Below are 19,513 nucleotides of genomic sequence, written 5' to 3' on the forward strand. Positions count from 1 at the left end.
ATATATATATATATTAAGTAGCAGTGCAAGACTGAATTAGAAAACAGGTTAGTTATTATTGAAGTACATTCCTCGTCATTTTGACATTAATTCTTCAAGCTCAAATAATCACTTGACTGAACCTTCAATAACAGAAACTCTCAAGTTGTCAAAGGTAACCAGTGTCAAAATTAGTACACGTCATACCCAGCACATGACAAAACCATCTTAACACCATGTGAAAAATTCAGATTATACTGTGAACTATGCAATAAAATTTAGAGAAATCAATTCGCCCTTCATCCCCCTGCTCCCTCCGCCTCTGAATGCCTACATTTTTATTGAATCGTCAGTTTTTTATATCATGAAAGGAGCAAATTGAATGCAAAAGCTCTAATATGGTAACAGGACTACAAATACATTATCTTCTTTAAGAAGTAAAAATTCCTCATTGAAATGTAAGGCATCCCAAATTGTTTTCTCATTTGCATACAGCAGGAATGCAGTTTTTTTTTTTTTTTGTAAACTTTTAGCTCAATAAGATCACGAAGACCCTTGACCATTCATTTCTAATTTCCTATGAATCAAAACTAGATGAGGTTCATGGACGATGCACAATAGTTTTGTTTGTTTTAGCATCCTCACAAGATCTCTGAGCTTTAAATTGTATAACCAGGCAGCGCTAAAGCGGTGAAGTCTTTATTTCTCAGCAGTGTCAGTGTCCTTGGCAGTGTTATCAGTGGGCTTCCCAGCGGAAGTGTTCTCGTTGGGCTCTGTGTTCTGTGAGGCAGCCGCTGACCTGGATGAGGTGTTGGACAGGAGTCTCCAGCACTCCCCTTCCTCTGCTGCAGAAGAGGAGGAGTGACATCTCCTTTTACTTGCCTCCTCTCCCATTGGAGGCTAAAAGGAAACAGAAAACAGACATTGGTAATTGTTTCATTATTTTCACCTTCGTAACACTGCCGAGATGAAACCCTGTCTTTCTCCTTCTTGATGCTAGCTCATGCGCTTGTGTTTTCTTGATGCTAGCTCATGCGCTTGTGTTTTCTTGATCCTAGCTCATGCGCTTGTGTTTTCTTGATGCTAGCTCATGCGCTTGTGTTTTCTTGATGCTAGCTCATGCGCTTGTGTTTTCTTGATGCTAGCTCATGCGCTTGTGTTTTCTTGATGCTAGCTCATGCACTTGTGTTCTCTAGGTTCGATTAGAGTAATGCCCTTCTGAGCGCTGGAGAATGACCCAAAGGAGCAGAGTAACAGGTTGAGGGCACACAAATCTTAACATTTTAACACATTACATATACTACATGCAACAGAGCAAAATAACTTCTGCTGTTTTATCACAGAAACTCACATCCACTCTGAAGTCCTCCAGTCTCTTGAACTTGCTCAGGTGCTCCTGCAGCCTGGAGTCAATTGGCTGGTTTTTGGCTTGAGAGTACTTTAGAAACGCCCAGAATTTCTCTAGTCCATACAGTTGTCCTAATAAAAGACAATTTTACAAACTCACATTACACAATCCTACTCCTCCTGTCTTTTTAAAGTTTCTGTGATTCTTTCTTTAGGATCAGTTTTCCTACCCAATTGGAAATGCCAAATTGAAATTTCACCTTCTCCTGCAACCCAGTTCCAAGTCTGAGTGACTTCTGATGAACTGGTGACCTCACTTCCACTGAAAGCACTCTGATCAAACCCACAGTGGCATGACAAAGCAAATACTTTGAACTTTATTTCAACCCATTTCTTGAAAGTATTTTGTATCTATATGCCCATTTAACAGCAGCTATGGTGATTATAAAGCACTTTACAAAAGAACAATTGTTTACCAGTTTCATAGTCTCTAAGCGTTTCTTCCTGGAAATCCTTAAAGATATCTGGTCTGAATCTCTTTTCCAAACCATAGCTGTAGAAGCGGAAGAGACACTCCAAACCATACCTAAGGCAGAAAAACAGACCTCCGAAAATGATACAAATCAGTAACGTCAACTAACTCTTCGGGTTCATACACACACGGCCTGCTCCGCCTGGATTTAAAATCTTGTGCCTGCATCTGAACTCTATCTAACCAGAGATTACTCAAACTGTACGCGAATTGTGGTAACTGTAGCAAAGAAAACCATAAAGAGTAACCACCCTTGACCCTGCAGTTGTTGTCCATGAAACTTCAATTTATTATTACAATCTGCACTAAAAATTGTCATGTTTGTGAAGGTTTGGTTATTCTTCATACCTGTTGTTTTCCTTTGCATCTTCCAAAGACAACTGTTTAAATTCCTCATACATTTTCCTGTTAAAATTGTCTCGGAGGAAGAAAGACCAAAACCTGAACAAGGTATTCATTTCTTGAGACTGTCCAATTCCCAGCCGTTTCCTCTCTGAGGGAAGAAAAAAAAAAGGAATTTGTATTTCCCACTCTGTATTTCCCGTCACCGCTGTGTTTACCTGTCTGTGTGAGTCAGCCTGCATGTGTGCGTTCTGAGTTTCCCCTGTGATTGGTCCTGTCTGTGTGAGTCAGCCTGCGTGTGTGCGTTCTGAGTCTCCCGTGATTGGTCCTGTCTGTGTGTGTTCCCATTGGTCCGAAGCGTTGAGCCGAGGAACAATGGGATGTGTGTGTAAGCTCTGCCCCCGATTTACATCCTGGCATTCTGTTGTCTTGGTTGTCATGGTATCAATGTTGCTGTACCCTGTGCTGCTGTTCACTGCTGTGGACTCTAGGGGGTGCTGAGAAAGTATCCCAAATAAAGGATTTGAAAAGGAACCAAGCCTCATTCTGTTTTTTACTTAAAGCTAAAGACTGATAGATGCTTGCAACAAACCCCAACCACTTAAATTCTTAATACAATTAACATTGGGTGTTATGTAAGCAAATCATGTAATAGCAACTCAAATTAAGTGTTTCATGTTCAAATAATTTAACCCTGCCTATTTTCATCCTTGTGTGTGTTGTTGCCTTAAGTACCTGTGTGGTATTCAATGCAAGTTTAAACCACACCACCATCAGACAGCAATAAAATAATAAGTTGCCAATGCATACCATTTAGGCACTTTCTGCGGTATTTGTGGTAGACTTGTTGTGTGAAGCCATTCTCTCTGAGAAGCTCATGTGAAGGATGTTGGAACTTGGGCAGAGAGTGGGGCGTGTAGCCATAACTGCCAACCAGCGGAGTGCTGTCCGACGGTGAGGTACTGGAACTGCTGTGGATAGAAAATGCAACACCACACGTAAAACATTAGAGCAGATCCACACATATGCGCCTCTCACACATCTAAAAAGCTCTCGTTAAGTACAATTCAAGAAATATCTGACTTCTGTCAAAGGTCAGAAAAAAAAAAGGAAGAGCCAGTACAGCTATAATGGTCAGCCCGAGATGCTGGTCTGTCAGCACAATCTTCACACTGCAGTGCACGGCAGTAGCATCGAAATAAAATCTTGTGAAAAGCCTGAGGAGTCTTGTAGTCCCCCAGGATTTGTGTAAGAAGTACCCTGTTGGTCATCAGTGGTGGAGTAGAGCACTGCTGTAGGTACAAGTTGTGGTCAGACCGATACAGTGGCCTGGACTTTTAAACCTGCCCCTCCATTAAAAGTTACCTGACAGAGGACGTGCGTGGCCTGTGCTCTTTGGAGTCCATGACCCAGCCCACGTGGCACTCCAGGGGTGGATTCGAGCTGTGCCGAGTCTTCCTCTTTCTGGGGGTCTGAAACAAAAACATCGCCATTAACCACAGACAACCAAGTCATTTCACCTATCAGATTATATCACGCATCGTTCAGCTGACCAAAACCTAAGTAACGGCACAAAACAGAACATCTGGTATACAGCTCGTTCTGTTGTTTTAGATTTTTAGTGCATTGTAGTTTAGCAATAAAATCAATTCATTTTTACTATTTTATAGAGAGCTCGAACAACATTTTGCAAGTCATCGTCCTGTAGCATGGAATGCATAATGTTCAAACTACTTTAGGGAATATGTCAAGTACAACACACACACACGTGTTTGCATTCCTATACTTGTGGGGTCTTTTCATTGACTCTCACTATATTTTTACGTACTATTTCTAACTCTAGTCAGACAAAACTCCACATAGGGTGAAAGTTGACAATATTTTGGTAGTTTTTTTTTTGTCAAAGGCATAAAGTTGGTTTTACAAAGTGCCGATGTCCCCACAACGTCATTTTTTCAGGAGTTACTATCTTTGTGGGGACATTTTCTCAAATTTTGTCCGCACATTGATAGTAATACCTGCCCACTGAGACACACACACAGGCATACACACACCAGTATGTAGCTTTTTCTACCTTTAACAAATGTAAAGGCTAATTACTCTACTCACCAACCACAACGTTTCTCTAAAATCTCTCTCAGCTGTTTACCAGTGTATTTAAACAGGATGGGATATCTGTCCAACTGTATATATTGCGATGTCATGCAAAGTCCCCAAATGCTGTAACCAAGCTTTATGTATCAAACTAATTACATTTCCAGCCATTTGGCTGAATTTGTAGCTTAACTTTAGTTTCCTAAGATATTTCAAACTACTAAGTCCCCCGCGGGTTATCTGCTGAACAGAGAGAGTTTCCATTTCCATTCTATTGACAACTAATCTGCATGGAAGAGGGGTCAGCCTACAGGGTCTCAGTTATTCTAATACAAACATATTACAAATATAAAATGGAGGAACAAACTAAGGAGGGTACTAAAGCTAATTAAGAGACAGCGATTTAAAAACCTTACTTTCTACTATATAATCTGCATCATTTTTTTTTTTTTTGCTTCAATCAAGTTTCGTAACATTTCATATGCATGGCTTGATATCTAATAGAAGTGTGTGAAGTTCAGGGCAGTTGTCAATGATCTGTACCTTTCCATCGATGTTGCACCCCTCTTTCACGACGGGGTAGAACCTCTGTGTTTTGCTGGGGTCCAGCAGTTGGGGCATGCGGGGCGTTTTGGGGGTTCTGGGCGGGTACGCTATGGGAGACTCTGGTACAGTTGTTGGCAATGACCGGGAGATGTTGGACACTGGTGGCTCCGGAGCTCCAAACAGCTTGTTGGCAAGCTCTTCTGTGAAACCTAGGAAGAGCAGGTAACAAACTTCCTCAGCATACAATTTCAGTGTGGATATGGATACAGGTTTACACCTGAGAAAAAAGTGCATTTAGGAGATGTGACTGCTTGAGGCTTCATCTGAGTGATCAAGCAAACATGCACATGTCAAACAGTTTGTCTTCAACTTCAGCGTAAATAGCGGGTTCCAAACTATATCGCGTTCACGTCCCCAGGTGTTGCTACAACTGTTTAAATAACGTACCTGTAATTTTTATTTTCACTGTTAACATCCTGACAACTTTTTGCACTTGCAACTTTAAAGTCTGTTTCAAATCTTTTTTCAAAATGTCCGCTCTAGTGCCCTGTGGTTTGAGAGCTGTCCTCTAAATCACTGCAGGAAGAGCGCTTACAAAAAAAAAAACAAATAAAAACATAACAAGTGCTCTGGCTTTTCAGTTCCGCACCACATCATGGATCGTTACTGCTGTGTTACCTGCTTGACAATGTGGGCAATAATCTCTACACTATCAGTGCATTAGAGTGGACATTTTGAAAAGAACTTTGAAACAGACTTTAAAGTTTTAGAGTAAAAGGTTGTTAACAAAAGAAAAGAAAAATTACAGGTCTGTTATTTAAACAAGCCGCTATTTACTCTTTAATATTCTGAATAAATAGGTCAGGCAGTTCCAATAAATTCAACCCAAAATTGTTCATATGCGTGTTATTTATAACTGCTAAGTGGTGTGGCAATTTAAATGGGACAGGACTGTTTTAAAAGTCCTACAGCAAAAACAATGATCTGTGTGTGGGGGATAAGAAGTCAGAAAAGTTTCTAAAATTAGACCCATTTATGCACCATCAAAAAAAACAACCAAAAGGTTACGTAACCAAGGGGATGAGCCAAGGCTGCTGCTAAAATCCAATCCTCTTTCAATTACTTTGGTAATGCTAAGCTCACTAGACATGTGGTGATTCCGCAAACCAATTAACACATGCATATATATTTAAATATTGTCCCTTTCTTGAAATATCTGATACTTACACTAGTACTGTAGCCCTTAACAGAAGAAGAATCGTTCAACGCATATCCAGTTTCTAGCATGTTCAAAAGCAGCTACGTAATGAGTCCAGGGTAAAAAAATCACATATATTTGAGCCAAAATCTATGCTTAACAGATAACTAAGACGATACAGGGCACAAAAGTGGATTTAGTACAACAGGAGAACCTGACAATTTGAATTTGGCTAAAAATCTCTGCTTAAAGATTCTCCCACATAATTGATTACTACAGAAAATATAGATCATATAGTCTTTGTCATCACAAATATACTGCTAATGTTGTGGATATTATATATTTTAACAGAACACTAAATTGAATTAAATCTAACCTAATTTGTCTAACTCTGCCTGGTGACAACGATCGATCTACACCACGAACACATCAGGCACTCAGGAAACGAAATCCTAATCAAACTCGACTCTGCAGGGAAGGGGGGTTTAGCACAAAGCCTACATGAAGGCGAAAGAAAGAAAAATGACCACTTTAAATTAGCTTAAAAAAAAAAAAAAGAGATTTAAGACAATTTCCATCATTGATTTAAATTCACTACGGAGCACAAGATGCAAGCGTTTTTATTTTTAAACTGCCTAACAAGCACAGAATAACCCAGGTAATAAATCCCTAAGAGAATTAAACTGTTTGCAGTGTCTAACCAAAGTCGCATCCCGACATATTTGGTGTCTAAAGAAATGTAATTTCTTATGGTAAAAATAACAGGAATTCAGAATAAAATCAGAATGATTTAGCAAAAATGATGTATGCTTAAAAGTTTCCATTTTCTAAATTATGATAATGAACTAATCAAGCAAGAGAAGAGGGGGGCTCAGGCGAACAATCAAGATTGCAAGCCCCATTCAGCACAAACTAGCCAATCAGAACGTGCAGCGGGAAATTTAGATGATCCCTTTGTTTTGAAAAGTATAAAGCCGACTGTAAACATTAGCTCCTTGCTCTCTGATCTCTGCCCACCTGCTCTCTCCGAGTCAAAGAAATTACAAGACTGCACCTGGAGCCCTCAGCTCTCACTATGTATCCATCGAGATCAAGGGCCCTGACACTCGGAGAAACAAGGTAACAAACGCTGAAACTTGACTGCTGTCCAGGCTAGGTAACAATACTCTTAAATATCTATTCAGGGATGTGCGACCCCTTGTTGCATTGTCAGTATGCACTAACATTTAATTGGCAAATTGTTGTTTAAAACCTTATTTCTCATTGTAATGCTTTTAATATGATATTAATTGTGTAACTGTTTTGTGTGATTTTGAAACTTATTTTGTCGCATGCGTAATAAATACTATCTTTCTAAGAAGAGATTCCCAGTATTGAATCATTCACTCATGAACTTTGAACAATCTGGAATGTGGTCTATTTTTGGCTTGTTGAAAACAGGTTTATACATTACAATAAGATGCGGTTATTGTTTTAAGAGTCTACGATAGTGCCTTGCAAATGTTTTGACATAGGTTCATACGACATTATGTTGTAATTAAAAGGATTTCTGTTTTCTGCAAGATTCATATAGTACACGATCCACTGGCACAATCAAATATAGAGTAAACACTGGCCTTAAAAACGGTTGTAATTGTTTAAGATATACAAAAGGCTCGATTTTGAAGGCAAAGACATTTTCCACCCATAGAGGTATAAAACAATTGTAATGGTACAAAACTAGCAAGTAACAGCTTAACTGCAGGGTTGTAAAATGTTATGATTGACAGAGCAGTTTCTTGAATGAATGCCTATCTGGATACAGATGCGGCAGCAGAGTAAAAAGGGCACTGTCTTCTGTAAAACAGTTAAGCTTCAGAACTCCATGAAGCCATGCTCTACCAAAAGTTGTGGGGAGTTTCCCTTAAAACTGCTAACCAAGAATATTATACAGCAGGAAACAAGGGCCCTGACCTTTCAGCAGCAGACAAGCTACCAAACTGGACGAGGGGTGTCTCTCTACCTTGCTGTCGGTTGGGAGAGCCAGGCAGGACGTCCTGGGCAGGATCGACTGGAGATTCAGAAGCCAGACTGTTAAACTGCTCTTTGCTGATCAGATTCAGCTGCTTGAAGTTTTCCACCTTCTGCTGTAACAAAAATGATTAGAAAATATAAACCACAGTGAAAACAAAACTTTCGTAACAGCCCAGACCGATTGAAAGCCTGTAATATTGCACTGTTAAAGTACACATATTTGTTCCCTTAGCACCGAGTTATGCATTTCAAGAACAAGTATGTAAAGACAACATGATCCGACTTTGAGTTTTGGAATACGTTAAAGTTTGCTGACACAGACATGGGATGCATGTTACTACATACTTGTCCACTTATTTTAGTGCTTGTAGCACTAGGATTCTTGTCAATTACTACAAAGTAAAAAACTTAGAGCTCGCTGTAACTTTTAACATAAAAACGTAAAATGCTGCTAACCTCACATTTAACTTTAACACAAAAATGATGTTTATATCTGAACAACACATAGCATTAAATTATCACTTCTTTTCAATATTTACACAATACTGTACATTCACACACGCTGTAGATAAGCTGGATTTCTAAAGTGCCTCTGTCTGGAAAGTTGGCCCGTTTTACATAATGTGCATTGCTGGTAAACTGCCACCTTGTGGTCAGGGGAATCATAGCAAGTACTTAATTATCAGTAGCAAAAAAACATGTCCAACTTTATCCCTAGATCATCGTCGTTGTGCAGTCTGCATTTCGTTTATATATATATATATATATATATATATATATATATATATATATATATATATATATATATATATATATACACTTAATTGTACAGAATACCATAGAAAGAACAGGCTAGGACTGCTCTCTTCTTTCAATGAGCCTTGTGTGTAACCTGTACAGACAAAAGAAACCACCAAGAAGGAATATTAGGCTTACTTTTATAGTGGCAAATTCAGTGTCGATTTCACCCGCCCACAGGTCCTGCTCATAGTAATACAAGCCGTCGCTGATGGCCTTGGCCAGGTTGCAGGTGATTTTGGCCCGCGGGACGTGGTTGCCAGTGCGGTCCCCCCCAGGGTGTTTGCGCAGATGGGCCGGGGTCTGCGTGACGATCAGTATCTTGTTGACATCGTGGTCGTCGATCTCGTTGTCCGAGTCGTTTTCGTCGGACCAGTTGGTGAAGGTGTTTTTGCGGCAAGCGATCTGCTCCATCTCCTCGTCAAACATAAAGTCTAGCTCCTCCTGCTCTGCCTGCTGTGGGGGTGTCTGCTTCAGTTTGGGGCTCGGGTCAGGCTGGGGCTCTGCGCTTTCCTGGAAGGCAAAGAAACTTGTTACTTCAGAAGGCCTTCTATGCACGTACCCACCATCTTACTGCCATTCTCTCTATCCTTACAGAGCCCTGGACTCTGTTGCCACTTGTCCTACTTTAGATAAGAAAGGATTTAAGAAATGTCCTGATTTTAGACAATCTGAAATGCAGCAAGCTTCAGCAAGAAAGCTACTGCTGACGGACAAAGTTACTTTTGAAAAAGAATCGTGCTTGGGAAGTCTGGTTTGTGTATTATTTCGGTAGGAAATTAAGGATCAGATCATTAACAGTTTATACAGGTTTAACTTACCTTGCAGCATGTCTGTACAGTAGCAGTATCAAAAAGCCTGTCCTGTTTGTACAACATTGTAAACCCTTGGCTGGCATAGCAGGGCAGCTCCATCCATTACACAAAGGAAAGGTAATGTAATCTCATGACAGTCCTCTCCAATGCAAAACTTGACAAAATCGGGCAGTTTGCATTGCAGCAACAGTGAATACACTATGTAACACAATTTTTGTTCCTGGGTAGTAAGTGTTATTTCCTAATTGCTTATGCTTAAAAGTATAGAAAATGGCTATTATTCCCCACAAACTTTGCTTTTGTGACCAGGACAGTGATATTTTGAAATTTACTGTCTTTTCGTTCGCAAAAAGTCAGAAAAAAACAACATATGAATCCAAATTAACATGTATTTATACTAAAGTAATACAAAAATGACTACAAAAGATTTAGAAGTGAGTAGTTTTTCGAGATTTACGATTATATTGTATAATCGTAAATCTCGAAAAACTACTCACTTCTAAATCTTTTGTAGTCATTTTTGTATTACTTTAGTATAAATACATGTTAATTTGGATTCATATGTTGTTTTTTTCTGACTTTATGTGAACGAAAAGACACACATTTGCCTGTTTTCTCATTGGAAATAGTGATATTTTGAAATATCACTGTCCTGGTCACAAAAGCAAAGTTTGTGGGGAATAATATCCATTTTCTATACTTTTGAGGCATAAGAAATTAGGAAATAACACTTACTACCCAAAAAAAAAAAAAAAAAAAATTGTTACACGGTGATATCAAAAGGGAGAATTTTTTAAAAAAGCACTAATTGGTACGCACCAGTTCTTGCATAAAGTGAAGCAGTGATGTATGCTGTCCAATTGAGGAAACGCAAAGAGAACACATTCTCAAAATCTACACTGGGGTCACTTACTAAAATTAGCGTTAAATATTTTTCCACAAATTCAGTGCATCTTACCTGCAATGCTGCACCGTTTTCTATTTCACTTGTTTCAAATTCTTGGTTAGGAATATTTCATATAACAGAAAATTCTTAGAAAACAACAGCTTCATACAGGAAACTTGAGCTAGGCCTGTGCAATTTCATCGGTAATCATGCGTAGGAGACACAGTGATTGCTTACTATGGAATATAGCCTCTAAGATTTCAGCATTCTTTTGACTAGTTTCTAGGTGGCCAATATGGCCTCCTGGAGAAAAAAGGGAAAGTAAATGTAAAGAACTGTGTGAAATTCTTACTACCTGTGTGTCGATAGTCTTCTTACACACTTCATTTAACTCTGTTTTATGGTTCTAGATCGCATTCTGCATCACTGAATAAAGTGAACCCCCTCGCCTTCAATGCTCATGCATAGCCTCTCTCCAACTGTCTGGTTAACACACCCTGCATCTGGTGTTTGTGTTGCTGTGTGTATTAACCAACGCCTTTCTTTTCCACAGTCGCTCTTGACAACACATAGACCAATGGTCCTCAAAGTGGTGCCCGCGGGCAAATTCGTCCCCGCGAAGTCAGGCCACTGTGCCCGCAGCAGCTGTACTTAAATTATTGGTCGAGAACACATTTCTGGCAGGTTGTAGCCTATTCATAAGTTAGCTCGGTGGGACATAAACTGTGTGTTTCAGTTGCAAGTACTGACAGTAAGTTTAACCAATAGGAGAGTCAAATATCTACCAAGTTTGACGCAGCTGTCCAATCATAAGCAAGCAGAGACCGTTCACGGTATTCTGCATAAACATTGAAGGCGAGTAAGTAGTCAATGGGAAAGTGAAAAGATCTGACAGCTGTCCAACCATTCGTGAGCAGAGGCGGGGTGTTAATATGTTGGGTAAGCACTGAATTTTGCTGACTGTTATTGAAAAAATTTATACATTTCAGTATTTTGAATTTAATTCTCTATATATTTTTTTTAATTTCACCAGACAAGGGAAACACTGTAGTAGATTTAGTTATGATTCCACTTTCTCTGAATAATTGTACTGTAGATGAGCGATCTTTAACACATGAGTAGTGTTGACAAAGTTGCTAAATTGAAACAAAGCGAGATGCTATCTATCCTCTTATTCCAGTTTATTCATTGTTGTCTGTGTAAACATGCTACTTAAAAATATTTGCATTGCATATTTTATATAAATTATTTAAAGAATAAGCGCAGCATGCACAATTACTGCTGAGACTTGGCCAAAATTACTTTAAGGGCCACTGACATAGACCAATGAGTTGCAAATCCTTAAAAGACCCATGACAAAGTAGTCCTAGGTTCCCCAGCTGCTGAAATACAAGCCAACGACTCTAAACCTTATGCAATCACGTGACATAGCATGTGGTTTGGCTTCCTTGAAATAAAATTGCCTTGTGATGCGCCTACTTTGTTCCAAGGTGCCCTTAGGGGAGGTGAGGCTACTACTTGGCATATCATTATCAATGAAGCAGTAAAGCAACAGAAGAAAACAGGAGAGACAAAAGAAAATGTGCATAAATAATAATGGTATGCTTTCCCCTTTTAAGATCAGGCAGAAAGCTCTAAACACAGGGGGGTTAAAATAGAAAACATGAATTCTTAACAAGATAAAAGCTTTGGCAATGATATGCCAAATTCAGAATCACATCCCAACTAAGGGTAAGGTTTCTAGGCATAAGCAGCACAAGTAAATATTCACATTACATGAACATTATGTACACTGACATTAAGTGTTTAAAATAAGCTTATCAAGTTTTGTTTTAATGCACTTCCTCTAATACTGCACAATGAGACTGAAGTAATAAATGCTAAGGTATATTTCCACTTTCTGTAACTTTTATAGCCTTCTGTATTATAAATGGTAAAATTAACAAACAGCAGGTGCTGCCATTAAAAGTGGCTGGATACCCAGTTCTGTCATTAAGAAATAATGAGATGCCTTATTCCAGTCATTAAGATAATTCATAATAGCATCATGTGTGGTAATAGCACTGACATTTCCTTTTTTGTAAGCTAGGGGAAATCCCACACAACTGGAACACAGACATACAACTGAACTGAATGGTTGGATATTTAGATGTACAGCTTCCTGGAAAGCCCCTTGATATTCATGCATTATACTAAGCCAGGGTTTGCTGATGGTTGCAGGTATAAAGGTCCACTTCTGTATTTGAACACTATGTGATGGTTGAGTGCCATGTTAGTGGGAAGAGCAATAAGGGAGACCTAACTGAGGGAAGCAGACATTGTCAAATCAGCCATGTGGAATGTGATACCGCAGCAGAAGGGCGAAAACATCCAGGCCAGAAGACCTATTGTCATTATCTGTGAATAACGGATACAAATTCTGTGACCTTGTGGAGGGACATCCAAAGGCTTTTCAGTGTAATGCACGCTAATGGTGGCATCACAACATACTGAACGTGTATGCTTGGGTAGAAGCCTGACACATTTCCAGGACATTACAGTATAGTTTACTAAAAAAAAAAAAGCTCACCTTTGGTTTGGCTGGAGAAGGGCGGTGCCGTTTCTTCACTTCTATCCAGGGCTCAGACTCCAGGTCGGGTAGACTTGTGGACAGCCCTTTAGACATGGTCTGCAGGTTACTGGGTTTCAGATTCTTCTTTGGACTGGCTGTGATCTCTCTTGGAGAGCTGGGTGCAGACTCTTAAACAGAAAGACCAGTATGCAACCGTCACTATAGATCCACTTCTGTGCTGTTTTCAGCAACTGTACACTTACACTTATTCTAAACCCACAATGCAATAGGTTGGCAGAGTAGTGACATTCCCAGACCAGACAGCTGACAGAGACAACACAGGCAGGTACTACAGGTGAAAGTGCGCTGGTGCGCCGTTTTTATTCAAATACAAATGAAACTAGAGTTGCTACCAACTATAAAGGCTTCCAAAGAAAACATGGTTCAATCACCACAAATAATCGCTGAAAGAGCTTGCTACGTTTCCTATAATTAGTTAATGGGCTACTTTAGTTGTACTGTGTACAGAGCACAATCTTACTCTGAAGTTTAAGTGCACTGATCTGTGTTAGATACAGTTGAGGAGCTACAGGCCAATTTGTGGGTTTTGAACCTTAGCAGAGGTCAAAGGTTATAGGTGATGACATTTTTTATAGAGCATGTATGACTTCTTATACAGGTTCAATATAAATGATTTCCTTATCTGTGCTCCTTAAGGTCTTTTTTTACCAGAAATGCTCATTTTTGACCCTTAGCAGAGGTCAAAGGTTATGGGTAATGACATTTTTTTCCATATGAACCATGACTATCTGTGATCCCTGAGGCACAAGGAGCGAGTTTTTAGTTTGACCTTTTGGAGAGGTCAAAGGTCACGGGTGATGACATTTTTTCATAGAACACATATGACTTCCTATACGTGTTCCATTATAACTCTGACCCTATCGGCACGCAGATAAAATTTAAATGTTATTTCCAGTATGGCCGCCAAACCATGTGACCAATTGCTGCTTCTTTCTTTTTACTTTACCCATCTCTCTCACACACACGCACGTTCCTTCTCTCGAACACCCACCCCGACCAGCAAAAGCTGATGGTTTTTATACCGGTGACCACCCCCAGATTAGCAATACATTAATCAAAAGGTTTATAATATTTGCGTGGTCGACAGCAACTCTGTTCCTAATTAATCCGCTGCCAACCACGCATTTTCACGAGATGTCTGGCAGAGACGAACTGCTAACAATCACCCCTGCCAGACCACATCCAAACAAAAACAATATCAGACCAAAACATTGTTCTAAATAAACACAAAACAATACCTTTAAATCATAACACAAAATACAAGCACGCGTCTAAATGAACACATTAATAAGAAACAATATCTTAAATATCACAGAGGACCCTCCTGGAATGCTGTTGCTTAGGCATTTTGAATGAGAAATAACAAAGGTAAAGTTCATGGTCCTTACAAAGAGCCTGGACATTGTGGGGAAGCACTATTTTTGGCCAGGCAGCAGGGCCAGCACCAGGCTTTCGTGGGCACTGGGCAATGGGCCCCCCCACCTTCACCCCCAAAATCAAACATTTTTCTATTAAAAAGGTTTTCATAATCTGTAGTCCGTCACTAAACCGGACATGTCTGGAGACATGAGCTGTCCGATTAAAATAAATTAAATAAATAAATACAGTAATAAAATCAAATGAATACCTGTACACTTTCTTTTTACTTTAGCTTACCAGTAACACAAAATAAATAAGTGTGAAAATAGTTCAATATTATTTTTAATTAAAACTAAACGATTTTAGTGCATTTTCTTTTTTATTGTAGCCTACATAGTAAACAATTAACAGAAAACAGAACACACACTTTACAGAAGTTATCTTTTTAAATGTACATAGAAAATTTGACAGTGCTTACTGCAGTTTTCTTTTTTGTAGTCTTAAGATTTGCGTTTCTTTTTATTTCGAGGATCCAGAGGTTCATCTGGTTTCAATATTGGTTCAACCCTTTGCGGTCCTACGTCGGACCAGGTCCGACATTAAAATTTTTCCTTTTCGATCTGATGTCGGACCCTGGCCGAGTGAGACCGATTGAAGCCGATAGAAGACAAAAAAAAAACGCTGATATGAGCAATGCAGTCCCTTCGTATCGTATAATTATAATAGGAGTTGTAAGGATTTTGAAACTCTTGCCTCTGTATTGCCCTGGCTTTCTATGGAGTAACTGGATTGTCATAACTCAATAGTGAAGCTGTGGCTAGTCTTGTCGTTTGACCTTGGTTTGCTGCCAGTGAGAATTTAGCAAAACCCTTAAATGCATTTAATTATCTCATTGATAAACTTTCAAAATTAGGACCTAAACTAAAGTTAGTGACTAATACTATTCTACCTGTTTTTGACTATGGTGATTCTAGCCATCAATTTGCTTCCCATCAGTCTTTGCAAAAACTGGACGTAATCTATAATTCATGCTGCTGTTTTGTTCAAGAGTGTCCTTTTTTGACACATCACTGCCAGATGTATAAAAAACTAGGATGGTTCTCATTGACAAATTGAAGGCTTTATCACTGGTATTGCTTCGTTTTTAAAGTTATTAAAGGTATGGTTCCCAATTATCTTAGTACTTTGGTCAGAAAGGTCAATCCTGGCTATAGTTTGTGATCTCATGATTCTGGTAGTTTGGCAGTCCCAAGGATACAGACACAATTAGGAGAATTGGCTTTTTCTTATCGAAAAAACTGGAACACTTTCACATGGTTTAAGAACGAAATTTGATAACCTCTCATGTTTTGGTTATAAAGTGTATTAGGGATTTGCTGAAAACTCCTTGCCATTGCTTTTCTTTTAGTCCACATTGAAAAAAAAAAAAAACTTGCTATATTACTGCTCTTTGGTTTATTTGTTGTTATTGTCGAAGACTGGACCACATAAATATTACTTGTGTTGTTTTATGTATGATTGTGTATGACAGGACGCCCTTGTAAATGAGGCTTATTAGTTTTTATAAGAAATTAAATCTTACAGCATTTAAGCAGTATAATAATAGACGTTATGATAATGAGGCTCAACAAAACACAAATGAAACTCTTGATTGTTGGAAAGTAAACGTGCCAATTATAGAATCTTTCACTGGCACATTTGTATAATTGTATGTCGAGGTCAGCCAATAGCTTTTGGCTTTATGAAGACCTGGAGAAGAAGGAAGCCAATAGGGAGTGAGAAGAGGCAGGAATAAGGAAACAGGACACAAGCAGGAAAAGAGAAAAGAAAAAAGATCTGAAAAGTTTCACTGCACTGCACGCCTACAGTTTAGTTTAGTGAAAACTAAACGTTTCTAGCCTTAAACACTGCCCGAGTAGAAGAGCTGGCACAGAAATAGTACTTTTACTCATATTTGCAATTTTGTTTCTGCATGTGTGCCCTCTGGCGTCAGGGCCCTGGGCACTTGCCCGCGTTGCCCGGGTGCTCATGCCGGCCCTGCCAGGCAGTCTCACCTTGCTAAAAGAATATGGAAGCATGGAGTGCAACGATGAAGTTAATGCAAGCTATTTTACATCTGACATACCACACTTCACTTAAGCTTTAACAGCCCTTGAGCCTCAGTTTTGAAAGAAGCTCGCATGCATCCTTAACTTACCTGTGGCTTGCGTAGTGAAGGCCTGTCCTGGTATAAACTCCGGGCAGTTGATTAGCTGGGAGAAGTCAGTTCGGGGGGCGTCCAGGAGGGCAGGGCCTGGTATAGGCCAGAGCTCAGGATTAATTTTCCTTCGGATCTTCTGGTCTATAATCTCCACCTCAGTGCTGTCTTTCAAAGCCTGAACACAGCAAAAACCATTCAGTCATGGCTGCACGTTTTTATTTATTTATTTATTAATTTATTAACTGTTACTTCCTTTTGGTTTGGTTTAAACCTTTGGTTTATTTGTACATATTGAATCATTGGCTACACCAGGGCTTGATAATTTCACCTGCACTGCATTCATTCCTCCAACAAATCGGAGAACAGCCTTATAACCAAAACATTACAACCCAGTTCTCGTTCTGCATCAGACCTCAAAATGCTAGCAAATAGGTTGCTAGTGGAATTGATACTGTTTACATATTTATTTAAACTCACAGAAAACTCGTGTTTGCATATTTCAGTTTATGCTATTTATTTTCCACACTGACTAAGCACCCACAGCTCTCCACGTGTGCTTTATAAACCACTATGTTCCGTACTACTGTTTGAATGACAACAGAAAAAAGCCTAGAACCTCTGTGGTTCTCTAGCAATTCTCAATGCGCAGATTTACCTTGTAGATGAGACTGACATCTGTCGTGAGAGCCTGCACCCTGTGGAAGCTGGCTACCAAGGAAATCGGCAGGAATCCATCATCATCCATCTTTCTTCTCAAGAAAAAGTCCCTTTCAAGGTTTTCTGGGCTGAAGTAGTACTCACTGGAGGAGGTGCGAGGGAACAAAAATAAAAGGGGCTAAAATATATCCATACCTTTAAAACACTCAAACAAAAGATACACAGTAAAATTAAAAAGAAAAGCATAACACTTTTCTTTTTAGTGCTACTGGATTACAAAATACTGTTCTGTATATGTTGCAATCGGTGTGCTCTGATAAAACACGGTCTATTTCTTGACATGGGGCACCTCCTGCTGGATGACAAAAATAACTGCAGCTGTTTTACCAAAAATCAAAGTGTCTTGATTTGAACTGATCTTGCATTGCATTGACTGAATGTATTCAGGTGAATCGTGTATGTTTTATGAGGTTTGTTACATGGTATGGTCCCTCAAAACACATTTATCCAATAACTTGAAATTAGTTTTACACTAATACTGTATGTTTATATACTGTATTTTTGAGCCTTTAACACTATATTTCTGTACCTAATTTATCTTTGTTAGTTAATGTGAAAAACATAAGCAAGTTGCTCAACACACTGAAAACAACCTACACACCCGTTTTGTTTAGTTTGTAAAACCCTGTTTTAGTCTTTTACCAAATTACTGTTACAGCCGAGTGAAACTTCACAAAACACAAAAACAGCCACCAGTTTGAAAAACACAAGACAGACAGTACATAACGACAACTTCCGTTCTCTGTACCCTCTTTATTTAGGTTTGCAGAAGGCAACTGGTTGGCCAGCTTATTAAAATGGAAGATTAAAACAACTCTGAAAAAACTCATTCAAATTTCAGAAAAAAAAAAGTGAATACCCAAAGATGAATTTATTTTGAAAACAAAACAAAACAAAAAACACACTTTACATATATATAGTTCAATTACTATGCTTAACACTGCCGTATTTTTAAAAAGTGCTTTAGTTAGCATTCCTATTTTTTCTGATCTTTTGAAACATAATTGTTTTGAAACGCCTACTGTTTGTGTTGTTGTTGTAGGTAGCTTTCATTTAGGCTGGGTTTACATGCACGTGAAAATCAACTCTACGGCTCCCAAGTGGTGCATCCGGTAAAGGCGCTCCGTGTGGAGTGCAGAATACACCCTATAGCCTGGAGGTCACTGGTTCAAGTCCAGGCTATTCCAATGCCGACCGTGGATGGGAGCTCTCAGGGGGTGGTGCACAATTGGCCGAGCGCCAAGCACCGCCCTGGAGGGGGAGCTTAGTTCGGCCAGGGTGTCGTAGGCTCACCGCACACCAGTGACCCCTGTAGACTGACCAGGCGTCTGCAGTCTTGCCTGTAAGCTGCCCAGAGCTGCGTTGTCCTCCGACGCTGTAGCTCTGGGTTGGCTGCATGGTGGGCCTGCAGAGTGGGCAGAGTGTGTTCATCTTTGCCGCTCCCGAGTCAGCGCATGGGTGGTAGCGGTGAGCTGAGCCTAATACAATTGAACAATTGAAATTAGGAGAAAAATGGGGTAAAATAAATTGGTGATCCCTAAATTTAAAAAAAAACAAAAAATAATTGACTCTATAGTCATGACTGTGTGACGATGTCACGCAAATACATCGTGAAACAGCAAAAGAATTTCCTTTAAGGGCAGGGTCAGTCACTTTCTCATGATAAAAATAGCTATAAAAACCCATGTAAACCGGAGCAGGAATTGTGCATGTGTCTCACGAGATTTCAGCAGTCAAGATCCCGTTTAACTGGCGGAATCTCATTTTATTCCTCAGCAAAGTCGTCCCAAATCACACACGCACACACACACACACACAAGAAAGAGCGCAAAAGATGCTGCAAATGTAAACCTCTCGTATACCCTATTATTAATGCTTGTATAAATGCATGTTGCTAAGCACTTCCACTGCACAGAACTGGAATAAATTGTTAGCATCAAGTGGCTTATTGTGCAATAAATAATGGATATAGTTAACAAACAACATTAATGTACCGTATCGCTTTAAATAGACTTTTGTTTGAATGTTTATAATATTACAAGACATCCACATTTC

At 39.3% G+C, this 19,513-nt stretch overlaps 1 protein-coding gene across 4 annotated transcripts in view; it reads right to left on the reverse strand.

The window, feature by feature from the left end:
* Window positions 1-19,513, reverse strand: part of LOC121325376 (la-related protein 1B-like) — a 54,388-nt gene continuing 34,875 nt past the window's right edge. For 2 of the 4 annotated variants that reach the window (XM_041267840.1, XM_041267825.1), the window contains exons 8-19: window positions 17,397-17,541; window positions 16,739-16,916; window positions 13,120-13,289; window positions 8,988-9,362; window positions 8,041-8,164; window positions 4,838-5,049; window positions 3,566-3,672; window positions 3,011-3,171; window positions 2,207-2,351; window positions 1,803-1,912; window positions 1,331-1,458; window positions 1-879 (exon numbers count right to left, since the gene is read on the reverse strand). In XM_041267840.1, coding sequence (XP_041123774.1) covers window positions 679-879; window positions 1,331-1,458; window positions 1,803-1,912; window positions 2,207-2,351; window positions 3,011-3,171; window positions 3,566-3,672; window positions 4,838-5,049; window positions 8,041-8,164; window positions 8,988-9,362; window positions 13,120-13,289; window positions 16,739-16,916; window positions 17,397-17,541 — 2,056 coding nt within the window. In that variant the 3' untranslated portion in view covers window positions 1-678. The remainder of the gene's footprint in view (window positions 880-1,330; window positions 1,459-1,802; window positions 1,913-2,206; window positions 2,352-3,010; window positions 3,172-3,565; window positions 3,673-4,837; window positions 5,050-8,040; window positions 8,165-8,987; window positions 9,363-13,119; window positions 13,290-16,738; window positions 16,917-17,396; window positions 17,542-19,513) is intronic. The other 2 variants (XM_041267833.1, XM_041267847.1) reach the window with 2 other exon arrangements.

The sequence above is a fragment of the Polyodon spathula genome, chromosome 1 (assembly GCF_017654505.1).
Source record: "Polyodon spathula isolate WHYD16114869_AA chromosome 1, ASM1765450v1, whole genome shotgun sequence".
Taxonomy (NCBI): domain Eukaryota; kingdom Metazoa; phylum Chordata; class Actinopteri; order Acipenseriformes; family Polyodontidae; genus Polyodon; species Polyodon spathula.